Below are 21357 nucleotides of genomic sequence, written 5' to 3' on the forward strand. Positions count from 1 at the left end.
TCTACTATTATGATTAAAGGATTAGTACCTAAACTCCATGGAGGGAGGGGGGGAAGAAAATATGTTACCTAATTAGATCTGCATAATCTCTCCACCATGCACTTATTCCTGTTCTCCATTTCTCTTGGCAAAATTTGACCCGGGGCACGTCTGAGTGTACGAAAAAGGATTCGGAGTCATGAAAACAATCTGGACAATTTATTTTTATGCTTTTTTCACTCTTCTTGCTGATTTCTTCCTTATGACACTAACAAGTTTTTGGATAGTTATAGGATGAAGATTTTACAACAATCCTTGAAAAGAATGTATAATCAACAACTACATTAACTGGATGACAATAGTAATCCAAACCTAGAGTAATATATCTAGCTCTCCTTTATCAATCAATGTGAAATCAGGGGTTCTTGGCTTTTATCCTGAGCTTTCTTGCTATTTGTGCAGCTCTTGGATGAACTGGCCTCTTGCTGCTATCACTTTGCTCCATCTCTAACCAGTTGATAACTCTTAGTATCAGCGACTGTGGGCAGCAGCCCGACTTCCGACCATCCCCTGTCGATCCTTTCGCCTTCTTCACACCTGACTCCAATGCCAACTCCAAGAATTCCATGAACCAATGCCCAGCTTCAGTCTGTATCTGCTTTGCCAACTTTATTGATCCACCTAAGTGCGATGTTGGAACTCTGTTCTCATCGTCCAAAGAAGAAGCCTTGGAGGTAGCATTTGAATTCCTATGCTTACTGACCTCCACTTTTAACTCATTTGTATCGGGGGCAAAGGACACTGATTTGGACACTGATAAGGCTCTTCTCTTGGATGAGCTCACACATGATTTTCCTTGATGGTTAATTGTGTTATGAACTATCTCTTGCAGGATAGATGGATCATCTGTCGGCTCTTCAGCCGTCGCAGCGATTGAAGTAGCTGCATGGATTGTCTCCATGTCGATCACCGCCTGTACCGTCTCCTGGTGGAAGGTTAGGAACTGATCAAAGCAAGCAGCAGGAGCATCTGGCCTTGCAGCTTTGCTTAAATCTGAGAACATCCTGCAACAAAGCAACAAACAGATCAAGCTTTTGATCAACTACCAAAATCAGTAAAGCCACAGAGGAGCACAGCAAGGATGTTTGGAGATCATACTTGAGAACTCTAACGATGGATTCGGAGGCTGATGCGTCGCGCAGAGCTTGAAGTGCTACCTTCTGAGCTGCTTCCCTTTGTTGTATAGCCTCCTGAAATATTTCAAGCAACTGATTATTGCGAGTGATAGTAGCATCTATTGACACATAATATACATTGTAGGCCGATTCTGACATGATACACATTGTTGTCGCATTACCGAAACGGCTGAAGCTTTTGGGTTCATTGGTTATCTAACAATGTCTATAGTAGTAATTGTTAGAAGGAATTAGAAGGAAGAAGAGAGGACTACATACTTTCCCAAGCATACTGAGCCTCCCGGGCAATGCCATCCGATCACTGGAGCTCTGCTTGGATTCGGTTGTTGGAGAAGATTCTCCAATTCTTGCAGCACTCCTCAATCTGGGTATAGAAGTAACTGAACTCTTCTCCTACAACAAAAGAAAACAATCAAACACCATCACAAACATATATCCAGCTCACCAAAAAAAAAAGTGCTTGCTTAATCTACCTACAGTTGGATAAGGGCTCTTCGGTATCTTTGGGTCACGCTCTGACAAGCTCTTGCTCCTTGAGAACTTCAGAGCGGCGCAGCTTTTTCTCAAGGAAGACGCCTTAACTGGCGTCTTCTCATCAAAATCCAACATAACAGGCTTCACAACCTTCGGTGAGGCATTACCACAAACAGGTTTATGCTCGGATCCCCAAGACCCTCTTCTATGACTTCCATTGCCAGAACTGGTCATCGATTTATTCCGGCTTAGCGGTTCCGGGGTGCCGACTAATGGGTGTCTTCCCGGGAGCGGCTTCGCACCAACAAGGATGGGAACTGGCGACGCCGGTGCCAATTTTTCGACGTTTATGAATTGACCGAGATGGATTTTGTTGCTGAGGACGAGGTCATCTTGGTCAAATGGGAGGGAGACGTAGATGGAGTGGGAGGAATCGGAGACTTTGATGTAGAAGCCATGCTTGGGGAAGAGGTCCTTGTCGTCGAGGTCGGCAGGGACGATGTCTGTAACTTGTAAAAGAGCGGTGCGGTGCTCGCCAACCGGCTTCGCGGCGCCAGAATTCATGCCATTGAGAAGCTTCAATAGAATGCCCGGCGCCAATGCCGCCATTGTCTCTGCAAAAAGAAGAAGCTACCCATCAAGAATACCATCGAATAATTGCCTAGTCGACTAAAATCGCCCATTAGATTAAGAAAATCCAGCAATTTATAAAACCCATCTTAAGAATCAACAAGAATAGCATGGAAAGATGCCGTGATTCTTAGATAGCCGTGACATAACACAATACCTGGAGTTCTTGAATCAATGGAGAGGACCCAAACTCAAAAGATCAACGGAGAAGCCTCAAGGAGCCGCCTTTAATTCAGATACGTCTCTGAATCTGGGAAGGACCCATTTGAAGGAACTGGAGGTAAAACCCAATTCGGCTGGATTTCTCAAGAATTGCTCTCTCTGGGCGGAGTGGTAGTAGGTTAAGTGCTCGAGGAGACGAGAGAAGACAGAGCTTCCTATATTGGGCCCGCTCCAACGGTAAAGAAAAGTTCTCCGAGTATTTGGAACGTTCGGCAACGGTCGAATTTTTTCTCCCCCCACTTTTTTTTATTCGTTTGAACCGGGAATAAATGACGGAAATGCCCTTGTAGTAGTGTTCTTTGCGTATAGACCGAAAAGAGCCACATACAACTAATAATGCTAAACTTTTTAGCGATTTATCTTCTTATAAAAATTAAAATGTTGAAATTTAAATATGATTTTTGAGATACAAATATGAAACTTTTCTTTAAATACAAACACTAGAAATGAATCGTCGAGCAATTTAGCTACTATTTTTGCCCCCATCGAAATATTTGACATCCCTATTTCTCACAGGACTAATTGATGATTCCACCGAACATGAAATTGATGGCATCCATCTGCTCTCTAATAATGATAATTACATATGTATCACTGAATAATTCATAAACTCTCTAAAATTTTATCATCTTCAACTACCTTGCAATTGTTAGGAAAAATTTCAGTATATTGCTTCATAGCCAAAAATAATAATAACCACCCCTGCTAATTTTCGACTATATTTGCAAGAGAGAACAGCTTCGGGCATAATTTTGGCACCAAAGCTAATTTGGATCCAACAATGTATTTCTGCAACTGGACCCAATAATTCACATACAAGATAGTGAATTTCCTGAAGCATATATTAGAAATGTTTACAATGGTATATTGTACTACTCAAATCTCCAGTAATGATGGAGACTCAAGAAAAAAGATAAATACAAATTTAGTTGAGAAAACAAAAAAGGCTTTTTCGCAATGATCATTACAGCTGATAAAATACAATCGATGGTGACGATCGTTAAAGCGCATGGAGTACAACCAATGAAACCTTCTTGCAGGATATCACTATGTGTAAAAGCTAACAAATAAATACAAATCCAAGAAGTAAATTTTGTGGCAACATCTATTTGAAGAACAGACCCTTTCTCCTCCCTTTCCTCTTCTCCACAGCCTATAAAAGGATATTGTAGCAAAATACAGTGAGACATCTTTCTTTGATCGTAAATGAATAAAAGAGAGATGAACAAGTAACCAATAAAGAGAAGAAATTTCCAGCAAAGTTGCACAACAAAGGGGTGGGTGGGTGTGGCATGTTACAGTTGCTACTTTGAAGTGCACCAAGATAACAAGGATAACAAGTTCATACCATCATTTTAAACAATCTCAGTGTAAGCACAATGGTATCCCGTAAGCTGCAACACAAGAAAAGGAGCTACATTAGTAACACTTACATTCTTACACTGAATATTAACCATGCAGATAAAGCTAGCTTAGGGAAAATATACAATACACGTACTGAGTCAGAAGTATTACATTTCTCTAACTCATATCTGACATATGAAGCATCTAGAAAGAGAATAAGCAGTGATTTAATGTTTTACAGCCCATTCTTCTGCTGACACCAACACTAAAGTCTAAATCCCAAGAAGTACTGCTAAAGATGGCCAAAACCCACCCTGAGTACTAAACCCATAAAGTTGCACAAATATAATTTGAGATTGCTAAAACAAAGACCAAGTGTTGCACAAAAAGTATGTCTGCAAAAAATTTTAAAATGTCACTTTTGCCAAATTAGCAGAAATATGTAGCAGCATACTTGATTTCTCCTGGATTCTAAGGCATTTGTATTCCATTAGAAATAGAGAAGCAAGCCTCAGGCAAACTTAAAACTTACAGGCCATCCTCTGATGTCTTTAAGATATGATCAACACCGTCAGCAGACTGAATTGAGAACTCAGTGGGATTTCCAAACGGAATTTTAATCTGAAGAAGTATGCATCATTAGCAAACTGTTGTAATTGGTAAGTAACACGTGTTAGAAAATTGCAAACATGTTGACCTCTAAGAACCAAATAAAAGAGGATCCAGTAAGTATTGAAGCATTCCGTAGCAACATAAGATAAGATGATTATAGTTCCACATGACTAAAATCAAAGTCTTAAATCATGCGCAAGCATCATGCCTAGAACCGCTTTATTTTAAACCTATTAATCATATGACATGCTTACAGTCACTACCACTAGTTCTCTTCCTCAACCAAAATCAAGTGTTCACCTGGCTGTTTTGAAGAACAGCTTGCTCTGTATAAGTGAAAAAAGTAGCAGCATAGTTCCAACAAAAGTAATTAATATCTACTGGGATGCTTTATTAACCTCTAGATATTTAAGGATGTAACTGTTTTTACTGTTTATTTCTCATGGGTGCACAATTGATCATGCTATTTTGTTTTGACTTAAAAATCTGTCAATTATTTCATGAAATCTTTGCAAACCATGATTTTTGCTCTGCAATTATTGTGAGATGATTGATTTATTGACATATATTATACGTATGGACATGATATTACATTGCCAGCTGCTGAAAGCCATCACAATATATATATAATGAACATTATTATCCCAAACAAAGATGAATAGAAAAGATGGTTAGAAAAGATGGTTCTTGACAAATTAACTAACTATAGGAACGGGCATATGATAGTTCTCATACGCCTGCTGATGAGATAAGAATCATACAGTAGTAGCTTGTTGAAACTTCTCTGTAACAACAACACCAAGTTGCCCATAGCACTTGATGCTGTAACCTTCACGCTTGATTGCCAAAACAGCGGGCTCCCATATACCTATATATCTAACCTACAACCAGAGCAGCTCAACATTTAGTCACTAGACAAGAATAAACAATGCTTAAAAAACAATAGATTTACAGTGAAAAATGAAAAGGCATGAAATAAGATAGATGAAAACATACTGATAACATAACTTCATAAGATACATGTCCAACTGAAAGAGTTCTCTTTATTTGGTCTTGCATTTCAGGGTCTGCATAAAAATAGATAGGATGTCATACTGCAGAAGCTCAACAGAGCAACAAAGAGAGGATTCAGGTTCAGAGAAATTAGAATAATTTGTCAAAATCTTTCCGCAAAACTGGGATAGTAAGTAATTAACAACAAACAGTAGGGTAAAATGATATGAAATAAATTAAAATAAGAGAATATCACGAAAGAGACATGAAGAAATTAAAAAAACAATCAACTACTTCAGTAAGGAGAGTACAACCTTAAATCATTATGTCCCAAATATGTGGTTGGCTACTTGGTTACATGAATTGTTTCGTCTTTTAACTTTTTAGGCAGCAGTAATCTTCTCTTGCTTCTTCTAACCAAAGTCCTCAGTTTTCCTGTCCTGCTTGTGGTAACATTCACCTCCGACTCCGAGTTGCTCCTACATTCTCTTAGTTTGAATATTAAAATTATCTTGATCAAATTCAACTTAGTTAACACTCAGCTAGTGTTGCTTCAACTTGTCAAGTAGACTACCATTTCCTGATCCAATTTTGCAGTGACACAAATAATGTTCTCATCTCAGCTACACTCATTTTCTTAACAGTTTAACTTTCTTATTGGAAAATAATCCTAAATTGCACTTTCATAGTATCAGCCACTGCAACTTTCATAAGAAGCCCAAAACTCATCTTCAGAGCAACTATAAGTATAAATTTAAAACAGTACGACATAGTTAGGGCAATCAAAGCCTAAATACACAATAGAGATAAAATAAAGCAAATCTGTGTTTGAGATACAGAACAGTCATGAAGTTCATTTGTGGTCTATTGAAATAAAAGGCATCAAAGTTAACATTTACATCAAAGCCAACAAGAAAGTGAGAGCACATATATCTAGGATTACAAATCTTGATTGATCAGAGAGGATAGTAAGATGACTCTTGAATCCTCTTGATTTTACATTGAGTGCTCACACCAAATGGTGCAAATTTTCCATCAATTATCTCATGGGGCCTTAGTACAAGGAAGATTGTCCCTGTAAAATTTAGCTGCAGGTCGTGCCAAACTGCCGATAACACTTACTAAGCCTTTATTGCTACTGTATTATCTTTCAAAGGTTCGTCTCTTGGTATATAGGTAGGTATTAGTTAATACTGTGTCCTAGGAATTAGAGACCTCCAAAGGCCCAAAACCCATGAGGAAGACCATCAAGGTATTTGATTAGGAAACAACTCGAAATTCAAATTGGTAAGAACTATTGCTCAATTTGGAAATCAATAGAAATCTTAATTGGGAATGAGAAGAGGATTCATCACTAAATCAAATCATTGCCAATTTCTGATCAAAAGGCTGTCCTAAGTCCTAACATCTACTTCCTTTCCATATCGACTATACCTAGACTAACTCAAATTGGAGTTTGCTAGGCTAACTACTAATCAGATCAAAAGAAAAGGTATGCATTCATGCCTACATTTACTAGTCACCTGAAGTTAGGCTCAATTATAAGTCAACAAAGAGCTGTTACATGAGGGCTACAAAATGGTTTACAGAAACTCAAATGCAATTATATCACCAAGGAACAAAATCGGTAAACTAAACATAGAAATGTTCAGTTCATATGGAATCATTCAACTTACCACAAGTAATCTTTCTTTGCTCATTAGCATATACCCTTACAAGTTCGCCCTACAGTGAGAAACAAAAGAAATTTAAATAAAGTCAGTATAAAAAGGATTAGAATCAATTTTCAGCCAACCATGTGCCTTAATGGTACAGTGCTCCTCCAGTACCTTCCCTTGTTAATTCAGTATCATAACCTTCTCATACATTAGCTTGATTTTACATACCAGAATGCTCATAATTATAATATTCAAAAGAAGCCTTTTGCAGAAACATTTTCTTTTGAAAATCCATGCTGCTTCTTTCCAATTCATGCTAAATTTAGTTGTTTTATGGTTTTTACCCCCCCACCTGCCTCTCTCCCTTTTCTCTCTCTCTCTTTCTCTCTTTTCCTCTCTTTCCTCTCTCTCTTTTCTTTCTTTCTCTCTTTCTCACGGATCTCTTACTCTCTTTCTCACCGGTGACTAAATAGTGAGTAGATTTCCATCTCTCCGGTGATCTCGACCTCCGGCGACGTTATCCGACGACCTCAATCTCCGGCGACCTTCGGTAAGTTTTTTTTTCAGTTTTTTTTTTTTTTTTTTTTTCCATTGTGCAGCTGCACCGCACTCGCAGTCTTGCTGCTGCCGCCGCCGCAGCCGCCGTGAGCTGCGGTAGAGACTTCTCTCGCCGCCGTGAGCTGCAAAGAGAGACTTCTCTGCCGCTTGGCTCGCTGCAGTAGAGACTCTCTCTCTTCTGCTCTTTCGCCGCTGATAGAGAGTAGAGACTATATTTTATTTTAATTTTTATTTATGTTTTTAGTTGCAGAGCTAAAATATCAATGGCTCCAAAAGAGAAGTCATATGATACCAACATTGGGTGGCAACATTGCAGCACTATTGGGCAAGATAAAAAACGCGTTAAATGCAACTGGTGTGGAAAGGAAATGAGTGGTGGTGTCAGCCGTTTGAAAGAACATTTAGCTGGAAGACAAGGAAATGTAGCAGCTTGTACTCAAGTGTCTTTGGAAGTTAGAAAGCAGATGTTGGCTCATTTAATTGGCAAAAAGAAGGATAAACAATCTGCACAACAAAGAGAGTCAATGATTCGTGAAGAATTGATGCATAATCATGTACACATTGATGATGATAGCAGTGAGCAAAGTGAGGAGGATGAGGAGGGCAGACAGATGAGGAGGGCAATGAAAGAGAGCAGAAATATGCATAGAGAAGAGGAAGAGATGAGAAAAAGCACTGGTGGTAACTTTCAGAGATCTAGATCAGTTAATATATGAGAGAGAGAATATGGGGGCAGCAGTTCTACCCATAGGACTCCTGGTGTTACAGCAGAGTCTGAAAATATTGGACCAATGGATATATATCTTCAAAAAAAAAAGGGGGTCGTACACAGACTTCAATCAAGACAGCTCTCAAAGGAATTAAAAATGCAAAGAAACACATTGGTAGAGCTATCTCTAAATTTTTCTTCTACAACTATATTCCTTTCAATGTAGCTGATAGCCCTTACTATCACACTATGGTGGATGCTATACAATCAGTAAGGCCTGGTGTTCCCCCTCCTAGTTCAAATGATATTGCTACTAAATATCTTGACTCAGAGGTAGATAAACTTCATACTTATATTGAGACATTTAAACGGTATTGGGATGAATTTGGTTGTACAACGATGTGTGATGGGTGGAGTACACAAAACGAAGAAATATAATTAATTTCTTAGTGTACTCGGCATGGGGATAATATTTTTGAAAGTCTGTGGATGCTCTTGCTCATTTCAAAAATGCGGATTATATTTGTCGGTTGATGGATGAGGTGGTACAAGAAATCGGTGAAAAAGAGTAGTCAGTGGTTACCGATAATGGGGCAAATTATAAAGCTCTTTGGAAATTTACTTGATGATTAAAAGACCTCATTTATATTGGACGCCATGTGCTGCACATTGTATTGATCTGATGTTAGAGGATATTGCAAAAGAGCCTGAAATTGATATGGTCATATATGAAGGTCAGAGGTTAACAAATTTTATATATAACCATGGTTGGGTTCTTAATTTACTCGGGCGGATGGTCGGTGGTAGGGAGATCATCGACCCAGGCGTCACTAGATTTGCCACTCACTTTTTAGCCTTGGAGAGCATCATGCGCTACAAGGATGATATTATGCGGATGTTTACATCACAGGAGTGGTCTATGAAAATTAAGAATATGAAACCTAAAGATAAATCTTTAGGTGAAACTTTGAAAAATATGGCTCTTGAAAATACATTTTGGGATAATATTACAATTGCCACCGCAAGTATTTGAGCCTCTTTGTCAAAGTATTAAGACTTGTAGACTTGAGTGATGACAAGTCGAGATGGGTTTCTTATATGAGGCAATGGACATAGCTAAAGAATCAATAATAAAAAAATGTGGGCCAAAGTTATAGGAAGTGGTAGAAGATGATTGATTCTAGATAGAACAAACAACTACATAGAGATATACACGCTGCTGGTAAGCATGCTTTTAAGTTTTAAGTTTTAATTTACTTTTATTTATGAATATTTAAAAATTTGAATGCTTACAATTTACAAATTTTAAATTTCTACAGGGTATTTTCTTAATCCAAGATTTCAATTCTCTAAAAATGTCAATAATGATAGTGAAGTCTTGTTGGGGGTTAGAAAGGTAATCAGCAAGCTTGAGCCCGATATTCATAAACAAATCCTGTGCGATAAAAAAGTGAGTTATGATTCAATTAAATAATTTTATTATTATTTGTTTCAAGTTTTAACTTTCAATATAATCAATAAGCTAATAATATATTTCTGATTTTAGATGAAGAGATATAGATTGAGAGCTGGGCAATTCAGTACTGCTAAAGTTGCTGCAACTATATCTCATAACACTCCAGCTAAATTGTGGTCTATTTATGGATGGGAGGAAGCACCAAATTTGACGCCAATAGCAAAGAAAATTTTAAGTCAAACTGTGTCTTCATCACAGTGTGAAAAAAATTGGACTACTTTTTCCTTAATTCACACAAAAACACGCAACCGATTGACAATGGAAAGATTGGAGAAGTTAGTTTTTTGTCATTATAATATGAGATTGAGGGAGAGAAATTTAAGAAGAATGGCAGAAAATGAACAACTGATTGATTTAAATCATGTTTTTGATGAAGAAGACCCCTTGACTCCATGGATCAGAGAAATAGAGGACAGATTATTAGATGACAGAGATAACCCATGGTTAGATGAAATATTGGGAGAGACCACGACGAGGGCAGAGGCTGGTACGAGTCATTCAGCAGCGAGAGATAGTATACCTACTAGTACTAGTCATAGTCTTAATGATACATATGGTGGTGAGATCGTTCCATCTACATTTGTTGAGGAAAGTCAAGAAGGCATAAGGAGTGAAGACAGAGAAACTGAGGATATATATACATATCAGCGACGTCGTCATGAGATGCATTTTGGTTCCTATGATTATGGTATATCGAGTATTTATTGTTTGGAGCCAACACAAGATCTATATGCTAGTTATTATCCTCAGTATCCTCAGTATTCTCAGGCACAAGATCCAAATGCTGGTTATTATCCTCCTCAAACGCAAGTCACACAACAAGATCCATACAATATGACTAGTATGATGAAATCACTTTTTGGAGCATCAGGTCCCAGACATCAATATTTATAAACTTATGGTGATTATGATGATGAAGACTATAGAAATTTACGAGAACCAGCTCGGTATTCAACAAAGTTTTAAATTTTGAGTAAGTTAATACATTTTTTAAGTTTTTAGACTTCATATGTGAGTATTTTTTGTTTTCTTATTTTTTGTCATTTTTTCTAAATTTTTCTGCATTTTTAAATAATATTTAGAATTTTATATAATTAAAAAATAGTCCGATCCGATACAAACGGCCGATACGGCCGATACGTATCGTTTTTCTGGACGGCCGATACCGATCCCGATCCCGATACTGGGAACCTTGGTTTTACCTTCAACAGTTCGGTATTTTTCTCAACTCTTGCAACTCGTTTCAGAATCCAGAGGTCAAGTTGTTTAGTTGGACATGAGAGACTTGCTCTTTTCTAAAGTACTATATTTATTTTAATACATTTTTGCCAGTACAATGTGTATAGGTGCAAGTATTATGTTTTAAATGGAAAGGAGCTTAGCAGACTTGCTTTGATAACTTTCACCCAGTGATGTCTGTACTCTGAGAAACTTTGTATCTAATAAAATTACAAAAGTATTATACCTTTCGTTTCTTGTCATCAAGGGGCTGGATTTCAATAGCAAGGTAACATTCCACATCATCAGCAGTAACTAGATATGCCGGTTGCTTTGCACCTTTCACAGAAAAGGTTGTTGATTCCCAACTTTCAGAAAGATAACAATAAGAAGTGAGTTGCATCAAAGGAGAGTTCGAAGAAACTACATACCCTCTATATAGTTCACAGATCCATCTTCTAAGAATCGTACCCACTACATATTATATAAAACAAAATTGTAAACAAATGGCATTAAATATATTGTTCTTCAAAATTTAAAGGGAAACAGTAAATGTACACATACCTCAAAGTTACAACTGGTGGTTCCATTGATTGAGTATCCACTTGCTTGAAGTTCATTTCCTGGAAAAGCTTCACCAGAAATTCGAAGCCCTTCTATAGCTGGCAAAGGATCATCCTCTGCAGCTGTTAAGTTTCCAGGATAATTGGCAAAAAAAATTATAAACATAAGAGTGAATCATCTTTCCTCAACAGAAAAAAAAAAAAAAAAAGAGTGAATCATCAAAGAAAATTTTCAAGGAATATAACTATCAAATGATCCAACACCTTCAGAGAATGAAGAACCAGGCTCCTCTTGAACTGTTGGAAGATAAGGATAGGAATTTGGATCATCAAGTCCATATGTCATATTAGGTGAGGTTCCAGAACCCCAATTTGCAGAAGGCTCTCTTCCTTGTGGAATTCCAGCTCCCTCAGAATCTTCCTGCTCACCGCCTCTAACCAAGTCCTTAAACGATGGATTTTGACTCTTGGAATCTACAAACCGTACATGAGGATCATCTTGAATTACTGGAGCTGAAGTATGTTGGGCAATAGGACTCCTGGAAAGGTATTCAAACCTCATTTAGTGAAACAGTGGTAATGTGAATTGCTACATTATACAAGAGAATTCAACATTAAAGTATATCTCAAAATTTAGACAAGTCAAAATTCAAAAGAAGTAACTTTTTATGAACTAAGATCTTTGTCAATCTGCACTTGTCACCACACTTAATATAGTAACATAATCATATCATTAAAGTATCAAGATATACACAGGCTTATGCCTCATTAGCTAAAACCTACTATGTTAGGCTTCTTAGTCTTAAGCATGAGACATGCTCTTCATCTTTACTTTGAGAAGATGTCCTCCTTGAGGAATAGGGCATGCAAGGCTGTAAAAATAGCCATAAGCCATAACTTAAAAGTACACCAGTATAGTTTTCATTAGATAGACGCACCAAGGATGTTTGCCTGTTCTGCACGGCATATTTAATCATAATTAATGGTGGTTGGATAAAAAGAAAGAAGGAACACAGTGGCAACAGGAAACTACCAAATCATGATGGACCTTAAAGAAAGGATCTAACACAGGAAAATTACTTGCTTCAGAAGGTCCATTTGTGTTCCAGTCAATGCTTTGATTGATATTCCATACCATATAATGTCCAGGTGCGTTAATTGCAATTTAGATAATAGCGTAATGAATTTGACTGTCATTAGTGCAGCAGATAGGAACGTAACTCAAAAGCCAACATAACCATAGGTCTCTGCAAGTGTAATGTAACTACAACACTTACCTGCTTGTTGAAGGAGAGTTCTTTCCCATGGTATCATGGTCCAGATTCCTTGTGGCAACTACACCTGAACCAGCTTGCTGCTTTTGGTTCTCTAATAAATCCCAGTCAGCTCTAGTTTGAACATTTGAAGGAGAAGAAATCGGAGATTGTGCATGAGTAGGCACAATATCAAGGCTATTTTTATTCTGATACAAAGACAAAATATTAGGAGAGAGAATAAATTTCAAACAAAAGAAGGAAAAAAAAGTTATTTATGATCATACTGTGTTCATCAGTGCTGTCCCGAGAGGATGAGAAGGTGACTGTGAAGGAAAGCTTGTATTATTATTTAACTCCGTACGCCATGGAGCTATCTGGTACTGAGACTCCTTTAATTTCTCCTGCACCATCCAAGTTTGCATACAAGGCAACTTCAAAGTTCTGTGAGAAAATATCAGCAGTAAACTCTGCTATCATAATAAGCCCACTATCGGGGGCTTATCGCATTCCAGTTCCAAAAGAAGAAAATCTAGCACACATGACTTCCAAACTCAAAAAGATCAATATAAGGTACCTCTATTATAATGAGCCTCTCCTGCAAATGTTTAAACAAAACCTGGAAGAAGAAAGTGAAAAAAAAAAAAGAACCCACATTACAATGACAAAAAGCTTCTTCCAGGTCTACAGCTAAAACACAGATTCAAATATAAATATTTGAACTTCTTATCATTAAAGAAAGCCATCGAAGGCATAGAGAAAGTAATGATCACATGTATTGTCTTGAGCAGAAGTCGAGGTTTATGTGAAATCCAACTCTTTGAAACAATTTCACCAATTCCCAAGGTTTACACAAGAAGAAAGCAAACAGAACCCTCTAAACAAGAATACCGGATGCTCATTCCTTTTTGATGTAATACTAGAGAACTATTTGAAAACACCACTTTCAATCAAAATATAAACATCGAAAAAAAGGCCTACTGGCTAGACTACTGAGCAATCTTTATCGCATGACATATATGTTTGAGTGAGATGTTGAAAACTATGGAAGCTTCATAGAGAGAACTCGTTTTTTCAAGCAAAAAACAGGAAATAGTTAAGTACAAAAACCCATAAAAAATTGATAATCAGGAGATTAGTATAAGGTCAAATGAACTTAACAAATTTGACAATCAGTAGCTTCAAGGTCAGATGAATGACTTACAAATAAGATAATCAATGACTATAAGAAGTCCATGTAAAACAAACAGTCTACTGTCCAACACTGAGCTGTCTACTTCACACCATGCATGTTAAAGCTGGAAAAACCACTAAGGGGCGTTTGGCTTCATATATTTAGAAAAACTGCATTTACATATATAAAGTGTAACATAAAAATTAGTTGTTAGCTTATGGATTCTAGAAAATATCTTTTCTAGAGGCTAAGATGGACTCACGTGCAGCATCTTGACATCCACTTCAATTAAATGGTTGTCAATATGCATTCTCTCAACCTTTAATGAAAAGAAAAAAGGATAGGTATAATACTTTTGTTTACATTAGTTTCTCATTTAACATTATAACTGATGCATCTTGAAACATGTGTAACCAAATGACCCATAAAAGCTTAGCCACATATATCTTTCCTCTACACAAAACCAGCAACTTGAAATCTTGTTCACAGTTAAACAGGACATGGTGTGTCAAGGTAAGATGTACACTCTAGACAGCCTAATCTCGATGTATCGAGAGGCTTTTTCTGGTTATCCAAAGCTGCATTAATTAGAAACTTGAAGCCAGTCATGTCTAATGCTTCTGCTCCCTAAGACCCTAAGATCGAACCACCAACATCCCCACCAACTTGCACAACACACATAAGCACACCAGCACATGCACAAGAAAGGAAAGAAAAGAACTCACCCTTCCTCTCCTTTCTCTTACAGGTTTCAAGGAAAAAAGGAAGATGTAATAACTTTTAAGATTCAGGAGAACCAAGTCAATTGTAGAAGTTAAGTCACCACAAATGCAATTGGCCAGCCAAGACGGTATAGATAGCATCAGCCTCATCTTTGATTAGAAGTGTAGACTAGAAAATAAACCGTTAACTTGCCAAGTAGCATGTGCATACATTTGAAACTAGAGACTCTAATCAGCTCAGGAAATAGCATCCCTTTTAAATGTAATTATACACACTATAAAGGAACATGAATGCTCAGTGTTACCATATACAATGTGAATAACATTGAATCATGTGCTATCATTTACGGGGCCAAAAGAAATGTCAGAATAGTTTCTATCATTTGCATACGCATCAGTTGACGAACCTTCAAATTACTGACAATGGATTGAGCATCAAGTACAGAAGGTTGGAGACCATATTCTGAAAGAAGAGGCAACAAAGAAGATATAAATGTAGACCTCTCCTGCTGTGCTGCCTGTAGAGAAGTGAAGAAAAACTCAGAACTTCCCTTGTACCTTAATAACTACATATCAGAATGAACATGATTGAAATGGTAAGAGTAATGATTTTAACTACTGACAGGTATATCTACATGTATGACCCAAGGAAAGTATGAAGACTAAAGATAGTCTACCAGAATGCAAAAAGTGTATACAATACAACTCAGGTCAAAATGGATGTGTAATAAGCCTATATTATGTCAATAGAAACCATTTAAGATGCCAACCCAAGAAATTCACCAAGCAAATGCATAATGGACTTAATTATCAGATTTTAATACAAAAGATCACCTGACTAGCTCTAATTGGGTTCGAATGATAGAAACAGAACAGTGTAGTGTCATAAATCGAACAACCAAAGATGTCACATTTGGGTTTCTTTCTGGTGAGCTAGATCTATCATGCCTAATGACATGCTTTAGACTCCATTGTTACATTCCAAAAGGAGGGAAGATGATCAACCCCCTATCAGCAACATCCACCCATCACATCAACATACACATTGACAGAAAAATAAAAATAAATATAAACCCCAGAACAAAAGGTGTATTCAGATTTTTAGTAGGCTGTAAATAAGCATGATTGAATGCCAATTGCTGCTAATATTTGTTAAATCCCAAGATGTATGATTCAGGGACAAATATGAAAGAAATAAGTACACTGCATAGGGTCACTGAAATGAACCAGATGTTAAGCAGTTAGTACACCTAAAAGCAACATATGATATGTGTGGCAAGGAAAATTAAAAAAGATAGCCTTCCTAGGAGAGGAGCAGCATGGATAAATAATAACAGATTTATGATAAAGGATGAATGCATAAGAAAGCCATATGATAACCACTTGTGAGTTATGACATATATATATTAATAAAACTGATAGGACCTAAATGCATCTTTTACCAACTTTCAACATTATAGGAGTATGCACTAGCATATGATAATTAGAGAAACTAAGCTTTCGAAGTTTCAATGGACTTCCAGAGTTAGTATATAATAGTATTTTCACTGGCAGTCCATAGATCATGAAAAACTTAATTAAGAGCAAGAAATATTACTTGCAATGCATATGTTAGACGAATGTTTTCCTCGATTATGTCTTGTCTGTAGGATAACGCTTTTGATGCAGCATCAACCAAGTCTTGCTGTTGCTGATCAAACGCCTGAGTACAAGTTTGTTTTAGAACAGAATATTGTCCGTCAAGTAACATGGAAATGTTGGAGTAGCAAAGATTTCTTACCATACGCATATAAGCAATGCGTTTTTCTAGAACATATTTCTCGTTACGTATTTGAGCTTCCTACAAAAAAAATTAACCATACATTGAATCAAAAAAAAGTAGGTGGAAAGAGCATATACACTCTTCATATGGCTCTCTCACCTTCATTGAGTAGTCAGAAAGATGCTTTCTTAATTGAGCAATTTCTTCTTCGTGCTCTCTTACCTTACTAATAAGATCCTATACAAGGAAACAATCTTCATTAAGAAAAAAAATTGCATAGATGACTGTGATCCAACCATATGTAGTTTACCTGCTTCCAGAGGACATTTGAGTTAATTTCAGAAACTGGCATCAGTCCCTGTGCAGATAAGTTGAACCTAGGATTGTAATCTCCTTCCTTCATGTTCCTATAAGATAAAATAAACTTGCATTTTATCATATTTTCATCAAGAAAAATCTGAATCAGGAGTGCAGATGTGGTGTGAAATGTGCCATGTCAAGATACCTGGTCGGAGAAAGTGATCTCGTAGATGGTGTGGATAACTGAGATGGGACACCATTGTCAAAGCCAGTTTGTCCTCCGGGTAACTTTTTCAAAGTTCCATCCATCTTCCTGCTTTCAGTGTAGTGCTGATTCGTAGTCTGTAAAGAAGGCTCGTCACTTTCAGATATTCTCATCTGATGAAGAACTAGACTACTTTGAGGATTCACTGAAGAATTATAATCAAGCCATCTGTTTGTATCTGATTCATTTCCAACTGGAGTGTTCGAGAGATGGGACTTGTAGGGCTCTATTTTATGGCTGTCCCTTAAGACTTCAGCAGAAGGTCGAAGAGATGTAGCCTCTAGCTTCTGCCAATAAAGGAAGAAACATCATAGCTCTATGAAGTTGCCACGGATAGGTAACAAAATTAGTATCCACTTATAAGGTCTTCTGAAAATAGATTACCAGATTATCATACTTCAAGATTATGATGGCATACAAAGCATATACAAAGTTTTCAAGGTTTATATACAGTATACTCATAGCTGCTTCTGTTTTTCCTGGACAAGAATGTGAGCAATATTGACAGATGGCTGACAACCAAAACACAGCTTCTATATCGTGGAAAGGCAATAAACAGTACTCACTTCTATGCTCTTTCAATGGTATATTACTACATCATCTCAATTTTCAAATTTACGATAAAGTATAAATTATAAAAGCATACAGAGTGTTTTAAGTTTTGTGATAGCTGTTTCTTTTTTGCCTAGCAAACATTTACTAATTGACAAAAATCCAGAAATAATAAAATTGTACTAACTGTGACCGTTCTACATAAGAAGCAACAAAATATACTCAACTTTCCCAAATCCAAGGCATGACTTAGCTTTTTCAGACTCATAATTCTCCAAAAGCTCAAACTTAAGGCATTTGATGGGCAATTAGGCATCTAGTAGGAATATTTAATCAACAAGAACAAAAGTAGGATATAGAATAAGAAAAGAAGATAACAATTGTGATTACGAATGATGAAAGTTATTGAAAATATTACAAACAGTAACCATGAATAATATTGAAGTGCACGAGAATGTGTATGAAAACTTACATATGTTTCTAGTTCTCGTGTTTTTTGCAAGAGCTCATCCTTCAGTTGGTTATTCTCCTCCAACTAAAAATCAGTTGCACCAAACCAGAATTAGTTCTGATAGCATGATCACCTAAATAGATCATTTCAAATGTCGAGGAAAATTGACTAGCTTAAAAAATATATGAATCACAATTCAAGTAAATTCTACAATAGATACTTCTGTGCAAAAGGTATGCAACATTCAATGGACATCTAAAGTTCAAAATTTGGCAGAGGAATAGGATACCTTCATCATGGAAAGGAATTCATAAAAGAACAAAGAAGTTTAACACGATTGCAATATTGTCATCACCGTATAATTCTTCAACCTAGTAGCGTGCAAGAAAAAAAAATCCAAAATATACTAATAGATGTATGCTGAAGAGGTATGACCATATGTCAAGCCACAACTGCTAATATAGACAGATGAGTCACCTAAAACATCCAAACAAAAACAATAATGTCAATTTATTTCTAAAATAAACAACTTCCTTTATTAATCCTTAAGAAACAAACATTAAGACTGAGGACAAGTGTCAAATATGGCATATCTAGAAGCAAAATGTAGGGTTGCTAATACATAAAGGTGGTTCAACTATAACACCCAAACGAGCAAGAATGACATCAATTTTACTTCTGAGAAACTTGAAATAATCCAAATTTCCTTAGTACCCTTTCAGAAGGAACGGCTAGAACTACACAAGTGTCAATATTAGCATATTTTCTTCCAAATAGCATGATACTACGCCTAGATCTGCTAATATATGCAAATGGTTCGCCTAAAACACTCAAACCAGCAAGGGTAACGTCAATTTACTTCAGAAAACCGTAGAACCCCCAAATATATTAATTGGTCCTTAAGGAAAGTGTCAAAGGTAACATATTTCTGAGCAAACTACAGCTAAAGATCGCAAAAAGACTAGCGATATCGGATTAAGCAGCCCGACCTGCTGCCTGATGGTGTTCTCGGCATCCTCCACCGCCCTCATTACCTGGAACAGGTTATCGTTGGAGAAGTCATTGACGCCGATCCCCGAGAACTGGTCAGCCAGGTTCCTAACCCCGAGGCCGCCGACGCCCCCGCCGGGCGCCACATCCGTTGGTGGGACCCACGGCGGCCTCGAATCGCCGCGTCCGTAGGGCGGCGGGGGCGGCGGCTCCTTCCTAGGGTTCGAATCGTAGGCCCCCATGCGACTCGGATCAAGAAACTCGGCGAGGAGGGAGACAAAAAGATCGAGCTAAGAGAGAGAGAGAGAGAGAGAGAGAGAGAGAGAGACTAAGACGAAGAAGAGATCGGCAGGGGAACTGGAAAACCTAGAAATCGAGAAGGAGAAGGAGCGGATTCGTGGGGAAGTTAATCCACAGCTCGAATTCTTGAAGGCGTTTCCGTGCTCTTCTTATGCGAGAGAGAGAGAGAGAGTGGGGGGGGGGGGGGAAGAGAGGAAGAGATCTTTGATTTCTTTTCATTTTTCTTCGTCTATTTTACTTTCGTCTACTCTTTGCAGAACGCCACGAGAAATTAAGGAATTCACGGAAATGCCACTGATGGAGAACGAGGATACTCTCAGGTGGGAGACACGTGAGGTTTGCCAAACGGAGGAGTTAAATTTGACGTGTTGGTGTGAGATCTGATCTCATGCAGGCCCGATTGCATGAATGCACTCCAACACAACACTTGGCAGCAGTCGATTGGTCCGGTGTCCATTTTGCATGCCGTTGGATGTATTATATTTTAGCTAACGGTGAAAATGGATTATATACGGATCGGATTATTATTCAATTTATATTTTTTATCCGAGTACAAATTCAACGTATCGTAAAATTTAAATTTATATCATAACTAATCAAATATAAATAAAATTTTAATATAAATTGAATAATTTTTGGATAGATCGAAACTTAAACTAATATAATCGAATTTTAAACGAATTATGATATTTCTTTTGAAGGCAATTAACAAAAAATATTGAGAGTTTATATATTAACAAAATTAATCCCTATAAATAAAATAGAACACATTATTAATAATAATATTAATATTTATTATTTAAATAAGTAAATAAAAAACTATAAAAAATTTAAAAAATATGTGAGTAAACTGATCGTATTTATATCTAAAAAATTATAGCTGACTCGCATTCTATTCAAATTTTTACTTATATTTGAATTCGAATAAAAAAAATTTATTTCGAATCTCCGATTAAGAAATCGTTTTCACTACTAGTTTTAGTAGGCTGATAGTTTAAGGTTAAGACAATGGTATCGTTACCATTTCATTTGCCATGGCTATAGTAAAGCGTATATATCTACACTTGCTAATTATTAAAAAAAATATTTATAAAAAAAAAAAGAGCATCGAAATTTATCTCATGCTTGAGAAAATAAGATTTCCTTAACGGTGTGAGGATGGACTTAATCAAGACGTCCGGAGCACGCGATGCTTCTGATGATTTAATCCCCACCGTCCGACGCAAGAAAGGATTGGAGAAGCTTCGTCCCAGGAACTAAAGTTAGATCTGGACCGTTGGGCGTTGACGGAGGTGGTGGCTGTGGGGCCCAAGACAGGTGTCGCCATCTTAGTGGATATTGACGTGGTCAGCGGAATCTAGTAATGCCGCCGCGTTGTGACTCGACATTAGCGCTGACTTTGGACTATTTGTTGGACTTGAGTTGGGTAATAAAATTATAAAAATTCTTCATTTGTTAGTATTTTTTTTTCACTAAAATTGCATATAAAACACTCTGTCTTTTAATAAAATTATAGTTTACATCATATATTTTTACTATTTACAAATTGAGTCATATAATTTAGCGAATATATACAGAAAACACCATGTCATTAGATTAGTTAGTTAAACTTAATAAAATATCTAAGTTAAGCTGACTAAACTAAAAAAATTATGAAAATACAATCAACTAAGTAATACTAATGGTGTCTTAGTTATTTAAAAAAATATCTTTACTTAACGGAATATTTTGACGTTGTTAATTCAAATATAACATAGGGTGTTTTCTATACATATTTGCTAAATCAGAGTGCTTAATTTATAAATAGTAAAAATTTAGAGTATAAACTACAATTACGTTATAAAGTAGGATGTTATATACAAAATTTTCTTTTTAAAATTAAATAAATATATTTCAGACTAATAGGCAACTTTTTT

The 21357-nt window shown here is 36.7% G+C and overlaps 2 protein-coding genes across 4 annotated transcripts; both read right to left on the bottom strand.

The window, feature by feature from the left end:
• Positions 1–167: 167 nt before the first annotated feature.
• Positions 168–2718, bottom strand: LOC140791760 (uncharacterized). Its single transcript, XM_073142404.1, has 5 exons — positions 2437–2718; positions 1653–2263; positions 1434–1568; positions 1138–1229; positions 168–1043 (listed from the first exon to the last, which is right to left on the bottom strand). Exons 2-5 carry the CDS (start codon positions 2256–2258, stop codon positions 395–397), a joined length of 1482 nt encoding a protein of 493 aa, XP_072998505.1. The 5' UTR covers positions 2259–2263; positions 2437–2718; the 3' UTR covers positions 168–394.
• Positions 2719–3322: 604 nt separating this feature from the next.
• On the bottom strand, positions 3323–19647 carry LOC140792408 (uncharacterized). 3 transcript variants are annotated; one of them, XM_073143402.1, is made up of 21 exons: positions 19141–19647; positions 18173–18235; positions 17089–17435; positions 16894–16990; positions 16743–16820; positions 16602–16661; positions 16419–16523; positions 15229–15339; positions 13503–13544; positions 13213–13329; positions 12950–13134; positions 11937–12211; positions 11674–11795; positions 11541–11583; positions 11357–11448; positions 7127–7175; positions 5454–5524; positions 5219–5338; positions 4378–4466; positions 3850–3895; positions 3323–3654 (listed from the first exon to the last, which is right to left on the bottom strand). In XM_073143402.1, exons 1-21 carry the CDS (start codon positions 19381–19383, stop codon positions 3607–3609), a joined length of 2403 nt encoding a protein of 800 aa, XP_072999503.1. In that variant the 5' UTR covers positions 19384–19647; the 3' UTR covers positions 3323–3606. The 3 variants fall into 3 exon arrangements, with proteins under 3 accessions (XP_072999503.1, XP_072999505.1, XP_072999504.1); XM_073143404.1 differs by having other exon boundaries at positions 19186–19599; XM_073143403.1 differs by lacking the exon at positions 13503–13544 and having other exon boundaries at positions 19141–19533.
• Positions 19648–21357: the final 1710 nt, after the last annotated feature.

Source organism: Typha latifolia, chromosome 7 (genome assembly GCF_019914945.1).
Source record: "Typha latifolia isolate L0001 chromosome 7, TyphaL0001v2, whole genome shotgun sequence".
NCBI classification, from domain to species: Eukaryota; Viridiplantae; Streptophyta; class Magnoliopsida; order Poales; family Typhaceae; genus Typha; species Typha latifolia.

What these genes read in the sequence shown, in the direction of transcription:
- LOC140792408 (XM_073143402.1), bottom strand. Translation starts at nt 19,383, where the DNA reads ATGGGGGCCTACGATTCGAACCCTAGGAAGGAGCCGCCGCCCCCGCCG. An exon ending in GGACAGCACTGATGAACACA is followed by an intron (nt 13,135 to 13,212) that starts GTATGATCATAA and finishes TCTTTGTATCAG; the next exon opens with AATAAAAATAGCCTTGATAT. An exon ending in AAGACATCAGAGGATGGCCT is followed by an intron (nt 3,896 to 4,377) that starts GTAAGTTTTAAG and finishes CTTGTGTTGCAG; the next exon opens with CTTACGGGATACCATTGTGC.
- LOC140791760 (XM_073142404.1), bottom strand. Translation starts at nt 2,258, where the DNA reads ATGGCGGCATTGGCGCCGGGCATTCTATTGAAGCTTCTCAATGGCATG. An exon ending in CGAAGAGCCCTTATCCAACT is followed by an intron (nt 1,569 to 1,652) that starts GTAGGTAGATTA and finishes CTTTTGTTGTAG; the next exon opens with GAGAAGAGTTCAGTTACTTC. An exon ending in TCCATCGTTAGAGTTCTCAA is followed by an intron (nt 1,044 to 1,137) that starts GTATGATCTCCA and finishes GCTTTGTTGCAG; the next exon opens with GATGTTCTCAGATTTAAGCA.